Consider the following 21,613-nt stretch of genomic DNA (forward strand, 5'->3'; position numbering starts at 1 on the left):
CCCGTGGTGATGGGCTGGGCTGGCTGATACCCAGGGCGGTGGGGAGCAGCGGGCAGCTGCGGCTTCTTGTGTCCTCTGCTCCTGTGGGTGCGGGGAGTGGGGCTGCTCGGGTGGAGGTCGAACTTGGGGCCTTTCAATTGCATTATAGAAATATTTTACATCTTTCATTAGACTTACTCCTAGATATTATTTTTTAAAGTTCATTCTATTTGTTTGACCTTGGACCTAGCAATCTTGCCAAATTTACTTATAAGTTCAATCATTTATCTGCATATTCTTTAAATTTGCTGCATAATTTGTTTACAAGTGAAGTGTTTAGAATATTTAGATTTAATATGGTTACTGATATAATTAGGTATAAGTCTAACACCATTTATTTTCTATTTGTTTCATATTTTGTTCTTTTATTCCTCATTTCTCACAGTTTTAAAATTAATAAAATATTTTATTAGTCCAAATTTTCTACTCAGTAGCCTTTTTGCTATTTTTATTTTATTATTTTTTTCTTTTTAATGAGTGACCTAGAAGCAATGTACATCCTTGATTTATTACAGTGTAACTTAAATTGTTTTTACCAATTCTTAAACAATGCAAACAATCCAAAGAGTTTAACTCCATTTATATCCTCCTGCTATTTCCCTATTGCTATCTTTATATTCCAATAACTATTTTTTTATAAAGACATTTGTTTTCATTATTTTAAGTCTGTAAGTAGAAATTTCAATATCTAGAGCCCTACTGGGTCTATTTGTGTCATTGTTGACTTTGCTGGTTCTTACGCATGTTATCTCTTCAAATGTCTGGTTATCTTTGTGTATCAGGAATTATATTTTAAAACGTGTCTGTAGGAATAATTTCAAAGAGGTAAATAATCTCAAGATATTAAATGAGTGTATTAGTTGGCTTTCCATCACTATAATGAAATACCTGAGATATTAACTTAGAAAAGAGGAGGACTATTTGGGCTCCCAGGTTCCGGTCCATGAGCAAATAGCCCCTTGCTGTGGGCCTCTGATGGCCTGAACAGCAGGGCAGGAGCAGGTGGCAGAGTGCAGATGCTTGCATCATGAACCCATAACGAAGAGAGTGCAGGAGAAGGGTCCCACAGTCTCCGTTAGGTGCACATCCCAGCTCCTGATGCTTCCACCAAAATTGCACCCCTAGGGACCCCACAGCCCTAAAGGGTAGCATCAACACGGCTTCTTCCAGAGAGGATTTTTCTGTTTTCACTGCATCAAAGGACGCTAAAGCTGGGAGCACTTTAATTCAATCTTGGTTACTATCATATTTCGAGCCACCTACAGTACTTGAAGAGCATTTCCAGTCTTTAAGACAGCAGGTTATTTTCAATTAATTTTAGTTCCCAAATCCTAGTCCTCTGTTGTACCAGTAAACTTTGAAAGGTCTCGCTAGGGCTTCCTTTTTGTTGTTGTTGTTTTTTTGGTACCAGGAATTGAACTTGGGTCCTTGCACCTGCACAACTGGAGATGAAACCACTGAGCTAAATCCTGGGCCCATGGCTTCCATTTTTGGCAAGTCCCAGACTCCAGTTCTTTTGTCTTGACTCCATGACGTTAGCAAAAGTCTACTCCACCTCTCAGTTGCTTCCTTCTGATTCAGCTCCCTATTCCCCGGGGAGAAGCAGACCAAAGCTCTTGCCTGCATATTTATGTTCTCTCAACCTGGCTTTCCCCACCCTGGATTTTCATCTTCTCCCTGCCCTTGGCCCAGTAACGCTTCACTATTTGGTTAGCTCTTTGAGCTTCACAGATGTGTTCATTAAATTTCCAGCATTTATAACCTTTCTTGGGACCAGTAGAAGTGTTATTTGTTGTGAATTATTGAGATTACCATGACTAGAAGCAGAAGCTTCCTTAAGAATTTAAATTTTTGAGTATTTTGGGGTATTGGTTAAAATTTAGTTCTAGCTTAATATGCAGTATACTACATACAACTTCTACATTTTCAAATGTACAAAGGGGCTTTGGACAAATATATCACCACTTCTACATGGACATTATCTTATGTTATCAAGCCTAGGCTTAATAAAGTGAATGGATGAGGTTTCTGTCTTTTGCATGTTGTGAAACATTTGAGCTTACATTTGGAAGTATGTGTTACTTGAAAGTTTGATGGAACTTACATGAACATTTTTCTGCTCTTACAACTTTCTTGGCCCATTCTAGCTTACTTTATCTTCTTGAATGAATATTGGTAACTTATTTTTCCATTTCTCATTTAGATTTCTAAAATGTGTAACATATAGCTGTCTACAGTTTAATAAATATTCTCAAATATATTCCATTTCTATTTCTTATTCCTATTGTGATTTCTTTCTTTGCTTATACTATTTCTTTTGCCAAAAGTTTTTATCATTTTTTTAAAAAACTACAGTCAGTTAACAACCAAGATGAAAATTAGTAAAACAAGGGGAAAAGAGTAAAATTGTGTAAACTCTATAATAACATAACCCTATTTAAAACTGAAAGAAGGAGGGTTGTACTAATAAATGCTGTGTTTACAGGGAATAGTAGGAAAGGCAGAATGCATGCTATTATGCCAGGACAAATTTACAAAAACTAGCTATATGTTAGTAAATATTAAAAACAAATAATGAATATAAAAACAGTTTAGTGACTCAGATTTTTCTCCCTCCTTACTTAAATTCATTTTTTATTTAACTTGCTCTCCCTTTTTGCAGGTATTCCTTGTGAGCCACCCCCAGCCATTGCCAATGGAGATTTCTTTAGCACCAACAGAGAAAATTTTGTATATGGAATGGTGGTGACCTATCGCTGCAATACTGGAGTAAGAGGGAAGGCCTTTCACCTCGTGGGGGAGCCCAGCATATTCTGCACCAGCAGGGATGACCAAGTGGGCATCTGGAGCGGCCCTGCCCCTCAGTGCATTGAACCTAACAAGTGCACACCACCACATGTGGAGAATGCAGTCATGGTATCTGAAAACAGAAGCTTATTTTCCTTACATGAAATCGTGCAGTTTACGTGTTGGCCCGGCTTTGTCATGAGGGGCCCCTCCAGTGTGCAGTGCCAGGCCCGAAACACGTGGGGGCCGGAGGTACCGAGCTGCTCCGTGGGTGAGTCGGACTGAGGCTGGGAGGTTCCAGGAGCTGTGCGAGAGCAGGGGACCAGTGTGCTCTGTGGGAGGTGTGTGGTGAATGTTGTGAGTGAGTCAGTTTTCTTGGGGGGAGGCTGTCTGTGTTTGTGCATGTTCAAAGTGAGAAGCAGAGTTAAATCTGAGCAAGGAAGGTAAAACTTAGAAGAACTTAGAAGTTCTCTGTGTGCATCACTACCTGCATCCTCCACTAGAGCATAATAATCAGTGAGAGGCTCGTCTGGCCAGGAGCTCTAGTATAGGCTGTATGTGGGTTAAATCCTTAAAACCAAGCTGGGAGGCAGTGGCTGCTCATTCCGTGCTTTACAAAGACAGTGTGTCTTAGAGAGAGTAGATCGTCTCCAAGATGAAACAGATACTAACAGTCTGAAGACCACAACCCCATTGTGCCTATCTCCAGAGCCTGGGCTTTGATGGTCAGCATCCTCCTTGGATTCTTCAGAAATGTGGGATTCTTGCAGGAGGAAGGCAGCACTACCAGAAACTGGGGAGCTCCTGTTACTGTGGGACTGGAGTGCAGGTGTCTGTTCACAGCTTCGGGAGCCACCATGGCCCATGATAGAGCTGGTCTCGCTGGATTCAGAGTCTCTGGCATTGCTGGAATTAGAGGGTCTGAACAGCGCCATCTGAGCCACTTCTAGAAGCAGAATGGCTTCTGTCCTTTGCCCACCTTTGAATTTGGATTATATGCTTCCAACAAGCAGAACTAAACCAGAGCTCAGCAGACAAAAGCATCGCAGCTTTCAGGCTTCTAGCAGAGCAGCCAAGAGTGCAGAGGGTGTTAGGGCTGGGGCAGGAGGGAGCCACTGAACCTAATCAGCCCGGCCCTTAAACTAGGCATCACAGTGCACTTACAGCCCTGAAAACAGATCCAGAACACCCGAATATCTGTAATGTCATTAAGGAAGTCATTTATTCTACACCAACAGCCCTTTCTACACTAGAGAAAACTGAAGTCCAGAGAGAGGAACTGAAATTCTCAAAGCAAAATGGAAATGATTTTTTTTCATATAATTCCTCAAGACCCACATGCATTTTGATTCCCTGAGTTCAGACCAGTTGCATAAAGAAGCAGAGGAGATGCTCAGTGACACTGCTGTGTGCTCTCTGCCTTCCTGTTACAAGGACTGCAGTCTTCTTAGAAGGCTTTGGCCAGGGGCTTTGCACTTGCTCAGGAGAATGGACGGGATGGCTCAGCAGCGCCAGCTCTGTACAGTGCAGACTCGAGTCCGAGTTCTCCCCACCCACATGGGTGCCCTGGGCGAGATTGGAAGGAGAATACACACAGGGTCCTGTTCCCTGCCTCGGTGTGGAAGCCGAGTGGGGATGTGTTACAGGAGAGGTGGGCACCGACACCCTTTTTGCCTAAAATGTAGAACGATACATTGGCAATGCCCACCTGGAAAGGAAGTATGAAGGTTTAAATAGCCATTGATCCTAACAGTTCCGTGCTGGGTGAGCAGAAAGTAGGAGCATTCCAGATGTAACTGGCGGCCGTGTGACCATAGTTGTGTACTTTGGATGAAAAGCAGTGACCGGAGGGTTCCTCCCAGTGCAGCTCGGCAGTGTATTAGTTTTGTCACTTTTAGCCGGACACCCCACACCTTACGTGTGTGCCAGTGTGTGTTTATTTGGTCAGCAGTGAATGCAGGAAGCACCCCTAACCTTTTTTACGTACAGTCCATAACAATGATTTTCTTGGCAACTTCACCACTGAGGAAAAGTGATTTTCAGACTTGGATTCTTATTCCCAGAGTGTCAGCCACCCCCTAAAATCCCTCCTGGGCAGCACACCCCTGGCAGCAAGGACTTCTCCCCCAGGCAGGAAGTGTCCTGCAGCTGTGAGCCGGGCCAGGACCTCCGAGGGGCTGCCAACCTGCCCCGCACGCCCATCATGTGTAGGTGTGCAGGGGCTCAGCTGCTTCTCAGAGCACACCCTCTGTACTGAGCATGGCAGGCTTACTCCTTTTGTTTGTTCTCCTAGAGAAAGCATGTGATCCCTTCCCAGACCAGCTCCCCCACGGCCATGTGCTGTCTCCACCTACTCTCCAGCGTGGCACAAAAGTGTCCTTTGATTGTGATAAAGGGTATGTATGAGTCTGCCTGGCTTAAAATTGAGAATAAAAATTTATCCAAGGAAAGAAGGTTTGGAGTGGCCTTAAAAAGTGAGAGCCAGGGCCGGGGGTTTAGCTCTGCCTCACAAGCGCAAGGACCGGAGTTTGATCTCCGGTAACAACAACAACAAAAAAGTGAGAGCCAGTCATGGTGGCAGACACCGGTAATCCCAGCACTCAGGAGGCTGAGGCAGGAGGATCGCTGCGAGTTTGAGGCCCGCCTGGGCTACACAGTGACTTCCAGGCCAGGCTGAACTTCAAAAGTGAGACCCTGTCTCAAAAAATTTTAAAAAGAAAAAATGAGAGCTGAGGTGTTGTAGCTGCCTTGATGGCCTGAACCGATTCAAAATGTTTATCTTTCATGGCCCTTTTAACTTTGGGGAAGAGTCAGAAGAAGCATGGGCTAGATCCGGTGAAGAAGGTGGATGAGGGTGTACTATAATATTTTTATTTGATAGAAATTACTGTAAACATTTTGAATCAATTCAGGACATGGAGGTAGCCATGAAAAGACACTGAACTGCTTCAGAAGGTGGCAAGGGTGAGGGATAAATGGGTCTGACGAGCATTTTGAGATGGGTTAACAGCAATGTGTCTTTTACTGTAACAAATTTTTAATTGTGAAACATTCACTGTATTTTAATTACATCTTCTATATGACAAAGACATTTATTATCATACATTATAAAAAATTAGAAAATAATAGTGATCAAATTCTCCTAGAACTCAGTGGAAAAGGATAAAGAAAAAAGAAAAGAAAAGGCATATATAACACAGTATTAGAATCCAAAATGCATATAACAAAAAATTCCAGAAAGGTAAATAAATAAAGGCTACACTTAGCCATCACTAGGGAAAATTATGTATGTTGGGGATAGGGGAAAATCTTTAAGAACCCACAAACAATTTAAAATATGTTTCCCACCAAAAGGAACTTCCATCAACCCCACATGGCTCCCTACAACACTGAAGTGTGGAAGACATTGTATCCAAGGAGCTGAGTGAGGGCTCACATCTGGGGACTCCGGAAACCTGGGAACTCATGAGCTGAGACCCCACATTGTACCATGGAAGAGTGCGTCCCAGGAAAGAAGGCAAACCCAGGCAGTCAGCAAGGAATTCTTTTTTTTTTTTTGGTACTGGGGATCGAACTCGGGTCCTTGCGCTTGCGCAGCAGGTGGCGAAACCACTGAGCTAAATCCCTGGCCCCACAAAGGAATTCTTAAAAAGGCAAATGATGACTGTCAAAAGAAATTTTGGTGATGTAGAAAAAAAAAGCACTCACAAAAAAGGCCATGATTAGTTATTTTTAACAAAGTTATGCAGCTGGATACAATAGCAGAACTACTTTTAAAGTGAATCATAATTTTAAAGTATAATCATAATTTAATAACAATTGCTGGAGTTATAGAATTATCAGTGCAACTAGAAAATGGGAGAAAGCAGAAAACACAGTTGACGGTTATATTATTTGGGAGCAGGTGAATTGTACATGCTTTAACACTAAAATTGAGAAATTAGGTTTAAATGTATGTGAGATATATAGAGAAATAGATGTTACATTTATTTCATATGCATATATATGACATAGGAAAAATAAGATGTTAACTTCAATTTATTAGAAGCAATCAAAGAGCTGAACCTATTTGGTCTACATAGCAACAAGAGGTAAAGAGAAGGAAAACAAATACTGTCTCTCGTGTCAGAAATAAACCCCCTCATGTGCAGGGCAAATCAGATATATTCATTGCTTTGTTGGACATCGTGAAATAAGTGAAAGAGGCAGTTGGAAGACTGACGGAAGTGGGAGCAGACATACTGACTTCAGTAAATGTGGCCCAATCTCCCTTTCTAAAGCCAAAAACTTCTAAGTACTTCAAAAATATCGCGTATGTGTCTTTCCAATAAACATGCCTCAAATAAAGGACACAGCAAATACTAAATGTAAAAATACACAAACACTGCCTTGTCTCACACACACACACACACACACACACACACACACGCACACACACAGAATTGAAGAAAAAAATTATCAAGCATGTACAGAAAGCTTGTTTTATTTTTGTGCCTGGTATCACCTACAGTGAAGCCAAGAAATTGAGAAGGAGAATAGTCCATGAGGAGCTAGAATAGAAATACTCACTTCACCCGGAGAGGATAGAGGCGAACAGGCTGGATGTACAGGCAGTTTCGCCTGCCTCTCCACGTCTCACACTGCAGTCTTTCAGATCTGCCAAGCGCGCTGCTAACGAGGACGCTGAGAGGACACGCACCACATCATTTCTCCATGGTTGTCTTTTAGGTATCGACTCATTGGCAAGTCATCCGCCGAATGTATCATCTCAGGAAACACTGTCAGCTGGGACACACAGCTGCCGACTTGTGAACGTAAGTTGGAATCTCTTTGCCCATTTATCCATGTGTTGACCCTAGAGTTGCTCCCACACCCCCCCAAGTTAGAAAGAATAAATCTCATCCTCTTGGAAAGTTTATCCTTCTAATCTCTGGAGGATCCAATAATATCCTTAAAATTGCTCACAGCATTACAAATTGCTAGACCCAGCTGGTATTTGCTCTTTTGGCAGTGTAATTTATTTTAAACTACAGTTGCTACTCAGTATCTGTAGCAGAGGATTCGTGGATATTGTGCAGACACGAAAAGCCACAGGTGCGCAAGTCCTCCTATCAAATGGCATAGTAGCTGCACATAACCTAACATATCCTCCTATACATTCTAAATCATCTCTGGTTTACTTATAACTAATACAGCATGGATGCCACATAAATAGTTGGCATGATATTTTTTTTCTGCTTGTTTTTTTTTTTTTGGTACCGGGGATCGAACTCGGGTCCTTAGCTTGCGAGGCAGGCGGTAGAACCACTGAGCTAAATCCCCGGCCCCATGCTATTTTTTTTTAGAGAATGATGACAGAAAAAATTCTGTGCATATTCAGAATATTTTCCAAATATTTTCAATCCTTGACTGAAACTGTGGATTAGGAACCTGTGGCTTTGGAGACCAATAATGTACCCTTGACTTCTTTTTATGCAACCCAACCTCCACTTTGGTGAGTGGAACACTTCCCAGTTTGAAGGGCATTCTGTTTGGTGGAGTCAACACAGAGCTGGTGAGAGCAGCACTTGCTCTGCAGCTCTCTCCATGTGTGGAAAGCAAGCATCTCCCCCTTCCGTCTTACCCTGGTCTGAACAATATCATGTCATCGTCCCCGAGTGCTGTGTGCAAGTGAGCGCCCTGCTCTTAGGGCCAGAAAGGAGCAAGGGAACGCACAACGGCCGTTTAACAGGAGCGGAAAGGCTGTGATCCTGGGTGTGCAGGTATCGTGGGGACAGCAACAACTGCAGGCATGGTGGGTGGGAAGAGAAGTGGGAACCCATTCTCTGGAAGAGCAGAGGCTGTGCGCGCAGGATCAGAACCTCAGTGTCGTGCATCCCCAATCCAGGTTCTGCCGTTTGTGATAGACTCTGAAAAGCCACTGTGAGTTTGGGGGAAGGCACTGCTGCACAGACGTTACCTACATTAATTACTCTTCATGACAAGCAGGGGTAGAAAGGTCCAAATCATCTAAATGCTGAGCATTTTCCAAGCAGTGTTTTGGAAATAATCTGCTGAAAGGACCAAGGCATGTGTTCTGCTCAATTTTTTTAAAAAGCTTAAATATGCCAAAATGAGGCCAATCATAGAGAAGTTCTTCCAAATGGAATCGGATAGAACATCTTAGTACTGAATATTGTTCAGCCCAAAGGTATTTTAGAAAACTGTGTTTTGTGAGGGCCCTGTGTGGGTGTGTGTAGGAAAAAATTTCACATTAACAGTTAAGTTTGTCTTGAAAATCAGCTTTGCTTCGTATCTTTTCAGGAGTAGCATCTGTAATACATTTTTCTATTCTGCATTGGTGGGGTATTCAAAATTTCTAACTTTTCTTGAGTTAACATTGGCAAAATATATGTTTATCTCTCATGCTTTCACTTTTGTATAAGTGGGGTACGGTACTCTGTTTTTATTACAGCTGAATCTGCAATTTCTGTGTCTATTATATGCAGTATATTTGTGTTTTGCCTGTTTTAATGAGTTCTGCTGGAGCATTTTCTTTTTTCTTGTTGGATAAAGATGCTATACTGTATACTTTACATTGCTAGTAACGAACAGAATAAAACCAAATGCTTTCAGTAGAAAGAAAAGTGAATTAATAATGGCGAAGGAACATAATTAAGTTCTCTTTTAAAATGACAAACATATGTGGTATAAGAAGATATGGATACATTTATTGCAATAATATTAACTGAGAAAAGCACATCCCATAATACTCTGGTTACCTAATCTGCAAATGCACAAAAATAAGTCTGCATATTGGCAAAGATCAGATAAGAACAATATTGTGATTACCTATGATCATTTGTTTAAGTTGGTTACCAAACTTGTTAATTAAATATAACTTTAGGAAATTGGAATTCTATTAATTTACTGTCTCTTTTGAAGAGATTACTTGTGAGCCACCCCCAGCCATTGCCAATGGAGATTTCTTTAGCACCAACAGAGAACATTTTGTATATGGAATGGTGGTGACCTATCGCTGCAATACTGGAGTAAGAGGGAAGGTCTTTGACCTCGTGGGGGAGCCCAGCATATTCTGCACCAGCAGGGATGACCAAGTGGGCATCTGGAGTGCCCCCCCCCCTCGGTGCATTGAACCTAACAAGTGCCCACCGCCACACGTGGAGAATGCAGTCATGGTGTCTGAAAACAGAAGCTTTTTTTCCTTACATGAAATCGTGGAGTTTACGTGTCGGCCTGGCTTTGTCATGAGGGGCCCCTCCAGTGTGCAGTGCCAGGCCCCAGGCACGTGGGGGCCAGAGTTACCGAGCTGCTCCGTGGGTGAGTTGGACTGAGTCTGGGAGGGCCCAGGTGCCGGGAGCTGTGGGAGAGCAGGGGAGCAGTGTGTGTCGCTGCTTGTGTGTGGTGAGCAGCTTGGGTGCGTAGTCTGAGGGGAAGTTGTGTTGATGTGTGTGCTCTTGTCGTTGTGCATCTTCGCTTTGAGAAGGGCTTTAATAGCCCAGAAGGGAGCTGCTTGGTTCTGTCTCATTACATTAGTCACAGGGCAAATGCCAGCCGTGTGGCCTCTGCAGTAGCGAAGAATCCCACGGACTGTCTGGGCAGCCACGTGCCAAACACTCTCACATACATCCTCTCTCATTTTCGCTGTACTTATCACTTTGAAATAGGGCTACGGTGACATTCATTTGAAATAAAGTTCACTTGGTCTCTCAGAGGTTAAGTAAAATGTCCGAGTCACGTGCAAAAGTGACAAGCCCAGGATTAAAAAAGGCAAGCGTGTCAGACCCCAGGGCCAGAGTGCTCTGGTTCTTGCCCTAGTTCTATCAGTGACAGGAAGAAACTGGCTTATGAAGACGGATATAGCATCAGAGCCGGTGAAAGGCACCTTGGAGTCTAGTTTATGATGGTCTAGTTCCTACGTTTTATCTTTAGGAATCTAAAGTCAGGGGTGTCTTTAGTAACTTGCTCAAAGCCAAGGCAGTGTTCCATTCATCTTAATTAGACACAGATGAGGTTGACGTTCAAACATGTTCTGATGCCGTAAGCTCCCACCAAAAATAAATCTAGGTGACCATGAGTCCAGTGTGGCCTCTCCTTACAAGGACTGGCCCAGTCGGGGGCTTTGGTTCTAGACAGCTCATTTTGTCTTCTGATGCCCAGTGGCTGGCTTAGCAGTAGACTGGCAGGACTTGTGGTTGATGCACAGGAGCAAGAAGGAGCTTAGAGTTCTTCTACCGACCTGTGACAGCCTTGTGCAGTCGCTGAGAGAGCTGCATGGAGGACAAAGAGATGTGAGCGTGTCTTCGTGACTACTGCAGGCTACCAGAAAGACAAAAGGAAATCCACTAAGGCTTGGTCTGGGCAACTTTCTCATTACCTGAACAATGAGACCGAACACTAGAGTTGCCTTCCTCAGAAAAATGCAGTGGAGAAGCCGGCAATACTCACAGCTCTGTTTGCGTAGCTACAGCAAGGAGGAGGAGCCTTGGGCCTTGTCGGTGTAGGAGTGAACTGAGGCCTGTGCTGGGAGAACTGGATTCTGTTTCTCCAGCTGTATTACCAGCCATGGGCCTTTGGCTCTCTTTTACCTGTTCTTAACTTCTCCCTTCGTGAATATAAGCCAGGTGGAGCATCACCCGACTTCCTCTCTTGTACCTAAGCCCCTTTGTGTTACTCAGCTTTCCATTCCTGTGACAAATACCCGAGATAAATCAACCCATAGGTAAAAAAAAGGCTTCGCTGGACTCACAGTTGTGGAGGTTTGAGCTCATGATTGGTGGACCCATTGCTTTTGGGCCTGTGACAAGGCAGTGCCTCGTGGACGGGAGCGTGTGGCAGAGCAAACTGTCTGCCTTCTGGAGTGGAAGCAAAAGAGGATCCCACGACCCCTACAAGGACAAAGCTCCAGTGACCTAAAACTTTCAACTGGGCCCTGTATCTGAACGGCCCCTCCACTTACCGATAGAGGCCTGGGCTGGAGGACAAACCTTTAGCACAGGAGCCGGTGGGGGACATTCCAGATGAGAGTACAGCCGTGAAGCATGACTCACTCTGTGGAAGGCTTCTGGCTTAGCAAGCGTTCCCCCAAAACTAACAGGTAGTTTGGGCCTGATCTTCCCACAGCGTGTCAGCCACCTCCCAAAATCCCGCATGGGCAGCACACCACCGGCAGCAAGGCCTTCTCCCCCGGGCAGGAAGTGTCCTACAGCTGCGAGCCGGGCTATGACCTCCGCGGGGCTGCCAACCTGCACTGCACCCCCCAGGGCCACTGGAGCCCTCCGCCTCCATCCTGTGTAGGTGGGTGGAGTCTTGGTTGGCTCTCACATCATATTCTTTGCCACGCCATGGGCAGGCTTACTCCTAGTTATTTTTTTTCCTTCCTTGTAGTGATATTATGTGATATCTTCCCAGACCAGCTCCCTAATGGCCATGTGGTATTTCCACCGAACCTCCAGCTTGGAGCGAAAGTGTCCTTTGCTTGTAAGGAAGGGTGAGTACGATCCAAACAGAGACCAGTGCTCGACAGGGACTCCTGAATTGACTGGCTAATACAGGAAGAAGGCTCACCTGGTGGAAAAGAAGTCCATGGGGCGATAAACTGCCGGAAGGGCAGTTTTGCAATGAGGGGAAGGACTCCTTGGCGCCACTATCAGGACTCAATGTCGAATGCAAACAGATACACTTGCTGATACTGAAGTTGGGGCTGAAACTTGAAGTGAATGGATGAATAGTTCTTTGGAGGTGGAAAATCACAATTTTATAGAAGGTTGCTAGAAAGAATGCTTGATGAATGCAGCAAAAATTGTCTGCCCAGTAATAAACCAGACAAGGGTTGTTTCCGGGCACTTAAGACCAGTCAGTAGTGAAATTTGTAAGTGTGTGGATGAGTATGTTTTAGTCCAGTCACATAACTTTATGTCAGGAGTGGCCTTCACATTAGGACCATGAGCCACAGTTGCTGTCCATGTGAATCCGCGACGGGCAGGGCAGCGGGCCTTACTGGTCTGCGGGAAGCAACAAGCTTGGATAACAAAGCAGTTCTTGTTGCTGTTGTTGTTGTTGTTGTTGTTTTTCGACAGGGGATCGAACTCAGGTCCTTGCGCTTTCGGGGCAGGCGGCAGGACCACTGAGCTAAATCTCCGGCCCTACTTTTTAATAATTTCTTATTAAATTATTGGCATTTTCAGAACCTCCTCCCCAATCCCAGTTTCCGGTTTCAGTGACTCTAGATTTCAGCCTGATTCAGAAGGATAGCGGATCTGATAATGAGCGGGGTGTTTCAGAGCGGCAGGCGGACTGCTACCCTCAACCCTCTCTCTTCCCCAGATCATTGGGTTCTGTGTTCTTCCTCGAGCCCCAGCTTGCCCCGTACCATTGTGTAGCAGGGAGAACAACGCCTGTTCTCTTTCCGGATGTTCCCTCCTGACCCATTCGGCTGGCTCTCGGGGCACAGTGAGCTCTGCAGTTACGGTCTTGTGCCCTCAGGAAGTCTGCTCTGTGTTCAGCGCCTCCGGCAGGTGACACTGAACCGGGAAGTGTGCGCAAGATTATTGCACCAGCTCTGAGCTCGTTACCCGTTGCAGGGTGCTGTGGTTCTTCAGGATAACGTGGACTAGGCTTCTGTCAGCTGCAGACTTCAGATGCATTAGTGAACTGAGACTTTTAGCTGGGCCTAGCCCTACAAACGAGATGCTCTGGGAGGAAGTGAGGAAGCTGAGCATCTCTCAGTGAAAAGATAGAGGGACAGATGGGGAAGGCTCACCCATTCGCTCCCCACTGTTTTTTAGGTTCCGATTAAAAGGCAGCTCTACTAGTCATTGTGTCTTGGATAAAATGAAAAGCCTTTGGAATAGCAGTGTTCCTGTGTGTGAACGTGAGTAGGAAGGAGAACTCTGTGGCCCGGGATAGCTTTCCTTATTTCTTCTCAGCCTTGGCCTTGTGGAATCACCTGTTCTCTGTGATTTCCTATACCAAGACATTACTGAGTTCCCAAGACAAGACTTACTTTTTTAAAATCCTTTTTTCTAATGATCAGAAAAATGTTCATTTCAATCTAAATTTGTGAAAATACCTTGCTAGTAATCTGTCTCTCATATGGTGGGTATAGGGTGAAACTTTATGAAAACATTCAATACACAGGAAACTCAGATACCCAACAAACGCAGCCTTCCAGAGACTCATACAACTGAAAATAAATATATAACTAAACTTGAGATAAAGATAGATAAGTACATTTTACATATATGAAATTAATCACTACTGTATGAAGGCTCTTACATGTTTATATGCACAATTCCGATAAACTTAGGTATCTGTTACCAAATTCACATCAAATTAGAAATATCAAATTTGTTTTAAGGAAAGAACTGCTTCAAAGATATACACTAAATGCAGGAAGAAATGACAGTTGGTAGTTTGAATGATAGGGGAAAAAACAAAAAAGAAAGGTCTCTAGAGCCATATAATCTGTATATAAAGAGCTCTATAATTACCAATATAGACTGATGATACCACTGTATTGGTACTGAGGACAATGGCCTCGATTCACCCAGAAACATTTACTAAAGATGTTGGTACATGCTTCAGAAACTTCCCTCTAATTTAAGGTCTCTAAGGACCGAAACCTCATCTGTCACATACCCATTGTCAACCCAGGACTCTTACTGTACCTGCTGTAAAGTTGCCAAGCAAGCGGTTGTTAAAAACCAAAGTAATTATCTCCCAAATTCATTGAAAACTCAGCAATAACACAGGGACAGGGCACCATTCTCCTGTTAATTATCTTGATTGAAACGCTAATAGAACTTAAAGCTCTTATCTTCTTTCTAGAAATCTTGTGTCCAAACCCTCCAGCTATCTTCAATGGGAAGTACACAGGCACTTCTCTGAGGGATTTTCCTTATGGAGAAGAAATATCTTATGCATGCGACCCCCACCCAGACAGAGGGAAGACTTTCAGCCTTATTGGGGAGAGCACCATCCGTTGCATAAATGACAGTCAAGGGAATGGGATTTGGAGTGGCCCTGCCCCTCACTGTGAGCTTTCTGTTCTTTCTGGTCAGTACCAACTTCTGTGTGTCCTAGTGGGCTGCTAATCTGGGCAAGAATCTCCGTATGTTCATAGTGGCAGCCAATTTTTGCTTATGAACATGGCTTTATTATAAATGCCAGAGACACAGGTGAATAACAGATGGGTTCTAGATGTACTGCATTGTGCCCTAATTGGTACCATTCTAGCTGGGCTTGGTAGTACACATGTGTAGTACCAGTTACTCGAGAGGCTGAGACATGCAGATCTCTTGAGCCTAGAAGGTCGAGACCAGCCTAGACCTAATCAGGAGAAAGAAAAAAGTCAGAGTTGATGTAGATCAATTTGGTGATACTCTGGTGGCTCTACCTGGGTAGTGAGCATGTAGGATAGAGAGTGAAGAGAACCAATAAGCTGCAGATTTCATAGAGGACTGAAAGGAAGTGTCAAAGGAAATACTCTTTTATGACATCTCTACCACCAGTTGTCCTTATACTAGAGATGGGCATGGTGAGCAAAGTATCCGGGTCATAATTACTTCAGAACTAAGAAGGCTACAGAAGTAATTAAACTGAGATGTAGGCTTGGATACTTTTTGTTACTCCCAAGTGTTTCCTTGGAGCCACTGGCTGCATGGCTGTTCAGCTCACCATGAATACAGGGAGTGCAGGGAGCCGTGGAGAAGTGCAGGTTAGGGCCGTGCCCTTAGTCTCTGTAGTGCGTTCCTTGTCCGTGTTTGTGGCTCATCTGGGGCTGTGATGGCCCACACGGGCTCTCCGTCCTCCAGGAAGGACAGAACAGCATGGAAGTGGTAGCTTCTACCTGATACTCAGTGCGGGTAGAGAATACAGAAGATCGTGTTTAGATGCTGAGGTCTGGGTTACATAAGCAGCCTTCCACTCATTAGCTAACACATAAAGGGTTGTGACCCACCTGTCTCAAGTCTTCATGCACCTCTAGTGACCAGAGATATGAGTGTTGACATGTTCACACTTGTATGTTTAACCGGAAGTCTCTTTTTGTGTTTGTGTGGAAATATGTTCTTAGCATGCCCACATCCACCTAAGATCCAGAATGGGCATCCCATTGGAAAGCATGCATCTTCTTATCTTCCTGGGATGAAATTCCTCTACACTTGTGACCCTGGCTACCTGGTGGAGGGATCTGACTTCATATTCTGTACAGACCAGAGAACCTGGAGCCGACTTGATCATTTTTGCACAAGTATCTAATTTCTTATCCTTTCTGAGTTATTATGGAAAATGGATGCACGAGGCTAATAAGCCTGAGAGATCTCTGAAATGATGTTGATTTAATAAGGTCAAGAAGATAGTGAGATGAGTATCAACAGAAGGGGAAAAGAAGAACCAAAAGCAGGAAGGGAGGCTGCCCGGGGGTCCTTGTCTCTACCCAGGCGTGCCATGGGGGCTGGGATTTCCGGTAACGCAGCTGCTGTCACACACCAGTTTTCAGTGCTTTGCTGGCTTTGAACTGATAGCGCTGCAGAACTCCAGAGGGTCACAGGTAGTCCTCATAAACGCCCTTAGAAGGCAAATAAGTGACCGGAAGCATACTTTGTTATGTGGCAAACTGAAGCAGGAAGCAAAGGAGTGTCTTGTCCTCTACAGATAAGCAAAAGATTGAGAGCAAATAACTCACACTGAGTGAAACCTCTTTGTAACCCACAAGGCCAAAGGTAAAGTGCGTATTTTATCTGCTCCATGGAACAATTCTCCAAGGATTATTTCCTCTCTATCAATCTGTTTGCAAAACACACCTGGTGGTGGGATCTGCCCTTGTTTTCTATACCGAGAACCTTAATCATTTGGGCACAAGTGCCTGATGTTTAAATCTTTCTTAACAGTGTCTAAAAAGCTGCAAATAGTGCATTAAAAATAATATGACTAGGCAGGGTCCTGAGGTCTTCACAAAAGTTATTAACATTAGAGTCCAAAAGAACCTGGTGAACTTGTACTGTTATTCTTGCAGTCCAGCAGCAGAAGAAGTTGAGGTCAGAGAGATCCAATAACTAGTTCCAAGTTTCGTAGCTTGTGAGTGGCCGTGCTGAGGGTGAGGCCTCAGCTCAGGTGCTGCTGTTGAACACTGAGCTGAATAACTGAATGAGGTCCCTTTCAGATGGGGTTCTTTGGGTATCACAAAACTATAAGTGACTTTGCTTTCTCTTTATATTTTTACCTATTCTGTCTTTTTAGAAATACTAGGCCAAGGTGGGGGGGATGGCATGGGCAGGGCCTCAGGTGTTTCAGATGTTAGAGAGCAGCTAGTGAGGGCCTTCCCTGTCCTCAGACTCAGAATCCCTCACACTCCTGAGCCTCTCAGCGACAGAAAATGAGGCCAACCTCGGTCATGGTCATTGTGCTGATCGGGAGAGTAGATTGCAGGAGATGCACAGCCTTAGGGCTCTGAGCACCTGGAAGTTCTTCCCTCCTTGCTTCAGTTGCCTAAAAAGAATGTGAAAAGTCAGAAATATTTGAAAGATGCAAGCTGAAACTCTGGGAAAGTTCTCTTTCTGAAAACAAAAGGCCAGTATTTTATTCTCTTGGTAGCTGCTTTTCTCTCATTCACATGAAAATCATTTTGTCTTAATGACAATCCTCTTCAAGCATGCTTTAGTCTCGGCACCAGCAAATGAGCTCCTTTCCAGAGACTCTGATTCTGTTAAAGAAGGGATCAGAAGTCTATTTTTAACAAATCCGCTATAATATTCTATAGGAAGACCACAGTACCTTGAAGAACTGCCACTTTACCTTATGGGTGCTTAGAAAGAGAAAAATATTCGAGCTAATTTTGAGACTGTTACAGTGGAAAAGGAGGCTTTGTTTAAAGTTGAAGGAGTTCTTGATGGCTGGGTAGAAAACACAAATCAAAGGATGAGTTAAAAAGACAAAGTAAACTGGGCCAGGGATGTAGCTCAGTGGCACCGCACCTGCCTAACAAGAGCAAGGTCCTAAGATTGATCCCTGGTACCAAAAAGAAAAAGAAAAAAAAAAGGCAAAGTAAATGAAGTATGATAATGATGTTTTTGGTTTTTAAAATTGTTTTTTAAGTTTTTCTTTTTTATTTTCTTGTCATTCTTTTGTTTAAAAGTGGTACTTTAAATTCAGAATCGTGACTTACTTCTTTGTATAGAAATGGGACAGAAATGTCCATTACATCAAGAGCAAAGCAAACCAGCATGTGTTGTGTCCCTAGAGAGTGAACGCAGTATTGCTGCGTCTCTAAGGTCTGATCCCAGTGGATCTGTGCCTAGAATTTGGCTGTCCTAACTCCTGGTCCTCCTATGACTTTTCAGTTGCAAAGTTGTTAATAATCAAACATATTCCATAGTCCCTTACTGTACATAAGAAATGAAAATCAGAAAATTTTAAGGACTAAGGTGTTTGGGGTGGGGAAGGGTCAATAATACTTGACTGAAACATGCTGGGTTTGGGGTTATAGATCTTTCTAATATGAGTGATTTCAAGTGACAACATAACCATTTACTTCTGGTTTTTCTAATTTCAGAGGTAAAGTGTAGCCTCCCAAGTGAGCTTTTGAATGGAATCCTGGAGGAGCTCAAACTGAGACGAGAATATCACTATGAAGATGCTGTCATGTTAGTGTGTAAGGCTGGGTACACCCTGGACGGCAGTCCCCAAAGCCAGTGCCAGGCGGATGGCAGTTGGAAGCCCTCTCTAGGCAGCTGCACCTCTGGTGAGTGCAGTTTCATGGGGAATGAGGTCCTGCTCAGCCAAGTACGGTTCATGCGTCATCTGTCCCGTCCCCACTGTGCTGCAGTGTTACAGCATGTGCTCGTGCAGGCCCTGAGGACGTATACCATCTCAGAATATGCCTGCGTGCTGTGTTGGTTATTTCAAGCTGAAATCACCTGCAGAAAGGGCCATTGGACCATCAGCATTTGTTTTTAAAGATTCAGAGGTGGAGCTCCATGGTAGAGCACTTGGCAAGCATGTACAAGGCTTGAGTTTAATCCTTGCCACTACCAGAAAAAATTATTTTAGGAGGGGTGTCTTACCGATACTGAGGCAGGAAAATAACCTTGATCACTAGAGACTGGAAATTGGGGCTGTAAAAACCTAAATAAATGAATTCATTGGAGTAAATTTATGTTGAATTAGCTTTCACATTCCCCGAACATACATCTCTTAAGGAAAGCCATAGAGCTGACCTTCGTCCGCAGATCCCTTTGACCTCTGTTCCTTTACACATTCACTGTTCTTTGTCTAAAGAGTATAAAAGTATCTTGCTTAGATAATTTCTTTTGATTTTCTCTTGTGAAGCTCTTCATTAACATGCAAATTTAGTAAAATGTGTATGGTTTTCTCTTGTTCATCAGCTTTGTATCAATGCATTTATGCCAAAGATTGAAATTTTTTGAATTTTTGCATGAAATTCCTATATGCTACCTAGAAAAATTCAAGGAACAAGAATTTGAAGAGAATACAGTTCACTGTGTTCCATTGCTGTGGGTGTTCTAAAAATGGATCCCTAGGTGCTGACAGGGTAATTTGGGTCTAGATCTAGCCCAAGAGGCCCCATAAGGACCGAGGGGTGTGGCAGGGGTCTCTTTTCCCCTACATAAGAGCTAAGGGTTGTCGGTCCTCACCTCTTCTCAGAAAGCCCCTTTTCTCCTCACACTTTTCACCCATCCAGCTCTCTGGAGAACCCCTCTGCCTTATTCTTCTCTGTCCCTGAGGATTTATTTACAGCCTGTGAGCCTTCAAAGCCAGGAGCACATCAGCGGCAGTGCAGGCCTGCAAGAGATGTTCCCGGCATGGGGCAGGCGAGCTGTCCCAGCGGCAGCAGGCTGCCACCTCACTGCTGTGGTATAGGGTGTTAAGCTGGTACAGCAGGGCATGGCAGGCCCTTTTAGGAATCCCTTTCTGGCACCCTTTCTGGCAATTTGATGGAGCTGGGAGGTAAAAAGTAGGAAAGTGTGAACTTGTACAGGTCAAGGGGCAGATGAGCAGAGTTAATAACAAATAATATTTTTAAATCTGAGTGCTAGACTTGCCTCTCTCCCCAACTCTTAAGGTTCTTATTTAAAATACATGTTAGATACCGAGTGACAGGTCCCCCAAGTCGGACCCCCACCCGAGCAGCCCCACTCCCCGCATCCACAGGAGCAGAGGACACAAGAAGCCGCAGCCGCCCGCTGCTCCCCACCGCCCTGGGTATCAGCCAGCCCAGCCCATCACCACGGGCCCTGAAATCTCCCACCCGCTCGGCCAGTGCCCCCTCCCTACCTAAACTCCCCTATATCAACCGTGAGCGCCCTCCTCGCAGTGCCAGCGGCCTTCTCACCCTTGGCCCTCTGCACCCAGGCGGCAATAAACTCATGGCATGTTGCTTAGACTCTGCCTGCCTCGGTGGTCTCAATCATGCCTCGGTCTGATCTTACACCTCGGATTGTTCATCATCCATTTTTTACAATTAATCCCTTAAATGTGTTAACTACTTAAATGTTTCTAAATTATAAATTCACCATCCCAATAGCAAATTATATTCACTTCTTTAGCAAAAAGTTCACTGGATAACTGATTGTCCTTAGAGGTTCTGAGAATCTTGCTGGACTGACAGGTAATCCAGTTCATTGGAGAACCAACCCTACCATATATTAAAACATAAAGGCATAGTACCTAACTCACTTTGCACTAGCATCAAAATGTAAGTAAATGGAGAAAATTTATATAATAAGATAAAAATTTATTATAAATAAAAATGAAATTGTTTTATAGGCATAATAAAAGAGGCATTATAAATCTATGAGAAAGAGAAGGTCATTAATATAATTAGCATTGGAAAAATTTAAAACCTTTTAAAAGCCTTAAATACAAGGTTAATAGAGTTAAAAACATTTTAAAGTCAAGCTATAGAAAAACAAAAAATTTTAAAGTATATTTATCAAACAGCCAGGCCTAGGAATGTAGCTCGATGGAAGAACATGCAGCCTCCATTCTTAGATCCTGGCTCTGATCCTTAGCACTTTCAAAAAGAAAAGAAAAGAAGAGAAATGAAAAAAGAAAAGAAAAGCAAGGCCAAGTATTTGAACCAAAATATGATTGAAAAAATCTTAAAAGGTGTTAACCTCTTTGACCTGTTGATTACTTGGACTTAAAACTTAGGTGCTCTGAAAGAAGGTATTAGATAGTTGGGAAATACTTGGAAAATATAATGAAAATAGGATCAGCACAGAACTGGTGTTTGTGGTAACAGTAATAATTGTAAAAGTTAATTTGTACTAAGCTTGTTATATATTTTAAAGATGAGGTAGTGACTGAGATAGAAAGATAGACTCTAATGCGCACAACAATTTATGAGGAAGGTAGGATTCCTGTTATCCCATTTTCCAGATAGAGAAACTAAGACAAAAAGGATTTAAGTAATTGCCCAAGATCACACAATAGGGTAGCCTGGGTCCAGATAGCCTTTTTAACCTACCTACAGAGACTGTGTGCTTTAACAATGAATAAATGGGCAAAGATCCTAAATGTGTGATTCAGTAAGAGAGAACATGCTGTTATTAGTCACAGTGAAAGCTCTTAGGGCAAGGTCACAAACAAGGCAATAGCCAATTCCCCAGGCAGATGGAGAGAGGCACACAAAAAATAAGAACAAACCACGTGACTGTTAACCAGTGGGTGTTTAGAACTCATACTTTTTTTTTTCTTTTTGTACCGGGGATTGAACTCGGGACCTTGTGCTTGCAAGGCAGGTGGCAGAACCACTGAGCTCCAC

At 43.6% G+C, this 21,613-nt stretch overlaps 1 protein-coding gene across 7 annotated transcripts in view; it reads left to right on the forward strand.

The window, feature by feature from the left end:
- The window catches only part of LOC106010834 (complement receptor type 1-like), a 55,057-nt gene that overhangs the window by 24,275 nt on the left and 9,169 nt on the right, over nt 1-21,613 (forward strand). For 3 of the 7 annotated variants that reach the window (XM_021242376.2, XM_013078588.3, XM_021242378.2), the window contains 10 exons: nt 2,702-3,097; nt 5,120-5,222; nt 7,555-7,640; nt 9,751-10,146; nt 11,950-12,123; nt 12,214-12,316; nt 13,614-13,699; nt 14,656-14,883; nt 15,902-16,078; nt 18,380-18,568. In XM_021242376.2, the coding sequence (XP_021098035.2) occupies nt 2,702-3,097; nt 5,120-5,222; nt 7,555-7,640; nt 9,751-10,146; nt 11,950-12,123; nt 12,214-12,316; nt 13,614-13,699; nt 14,656-14,883; nt 15,902-16,078; nt 18,380-18,568 (1,938 nt within the window). The remainder of the gene's footprint in view (nt 1-2,701; nt 3,098-5,119; nt 5,223-7,554; nt 7,641-9,750; nt 10,147-11,949; nt 12,124-12,213; nt 12,317-13,613; nt 13,700-14,655; nt 14,884-15,901; nt 16,079-18,379; nt 18,569-21,613) is intronic. The other 4 variants (XM_021242377.2, XM_087194185.1, XM_021242379.2 and 1 more) reach the window with 2 other exon arrangements.

The sequence above is a fragment of the Heterocephalus glaber genome, unplaced genomic scaffold (assembly GCF_053883595.1).
Source record: "Heterocephalus glaber isolate CG9 unplaced genomic scaffold, H.glaber_assembly_v1.0 deba00001600, whole genome shotgun sequence".
Taxonomy (NCBI): domain Eukaryota; kingdom Metazoa; phylum Chordata; class Mammalia; order Rodentia; family Bathyergidae; genus Heterocephalus; species Heterocephalus glaber.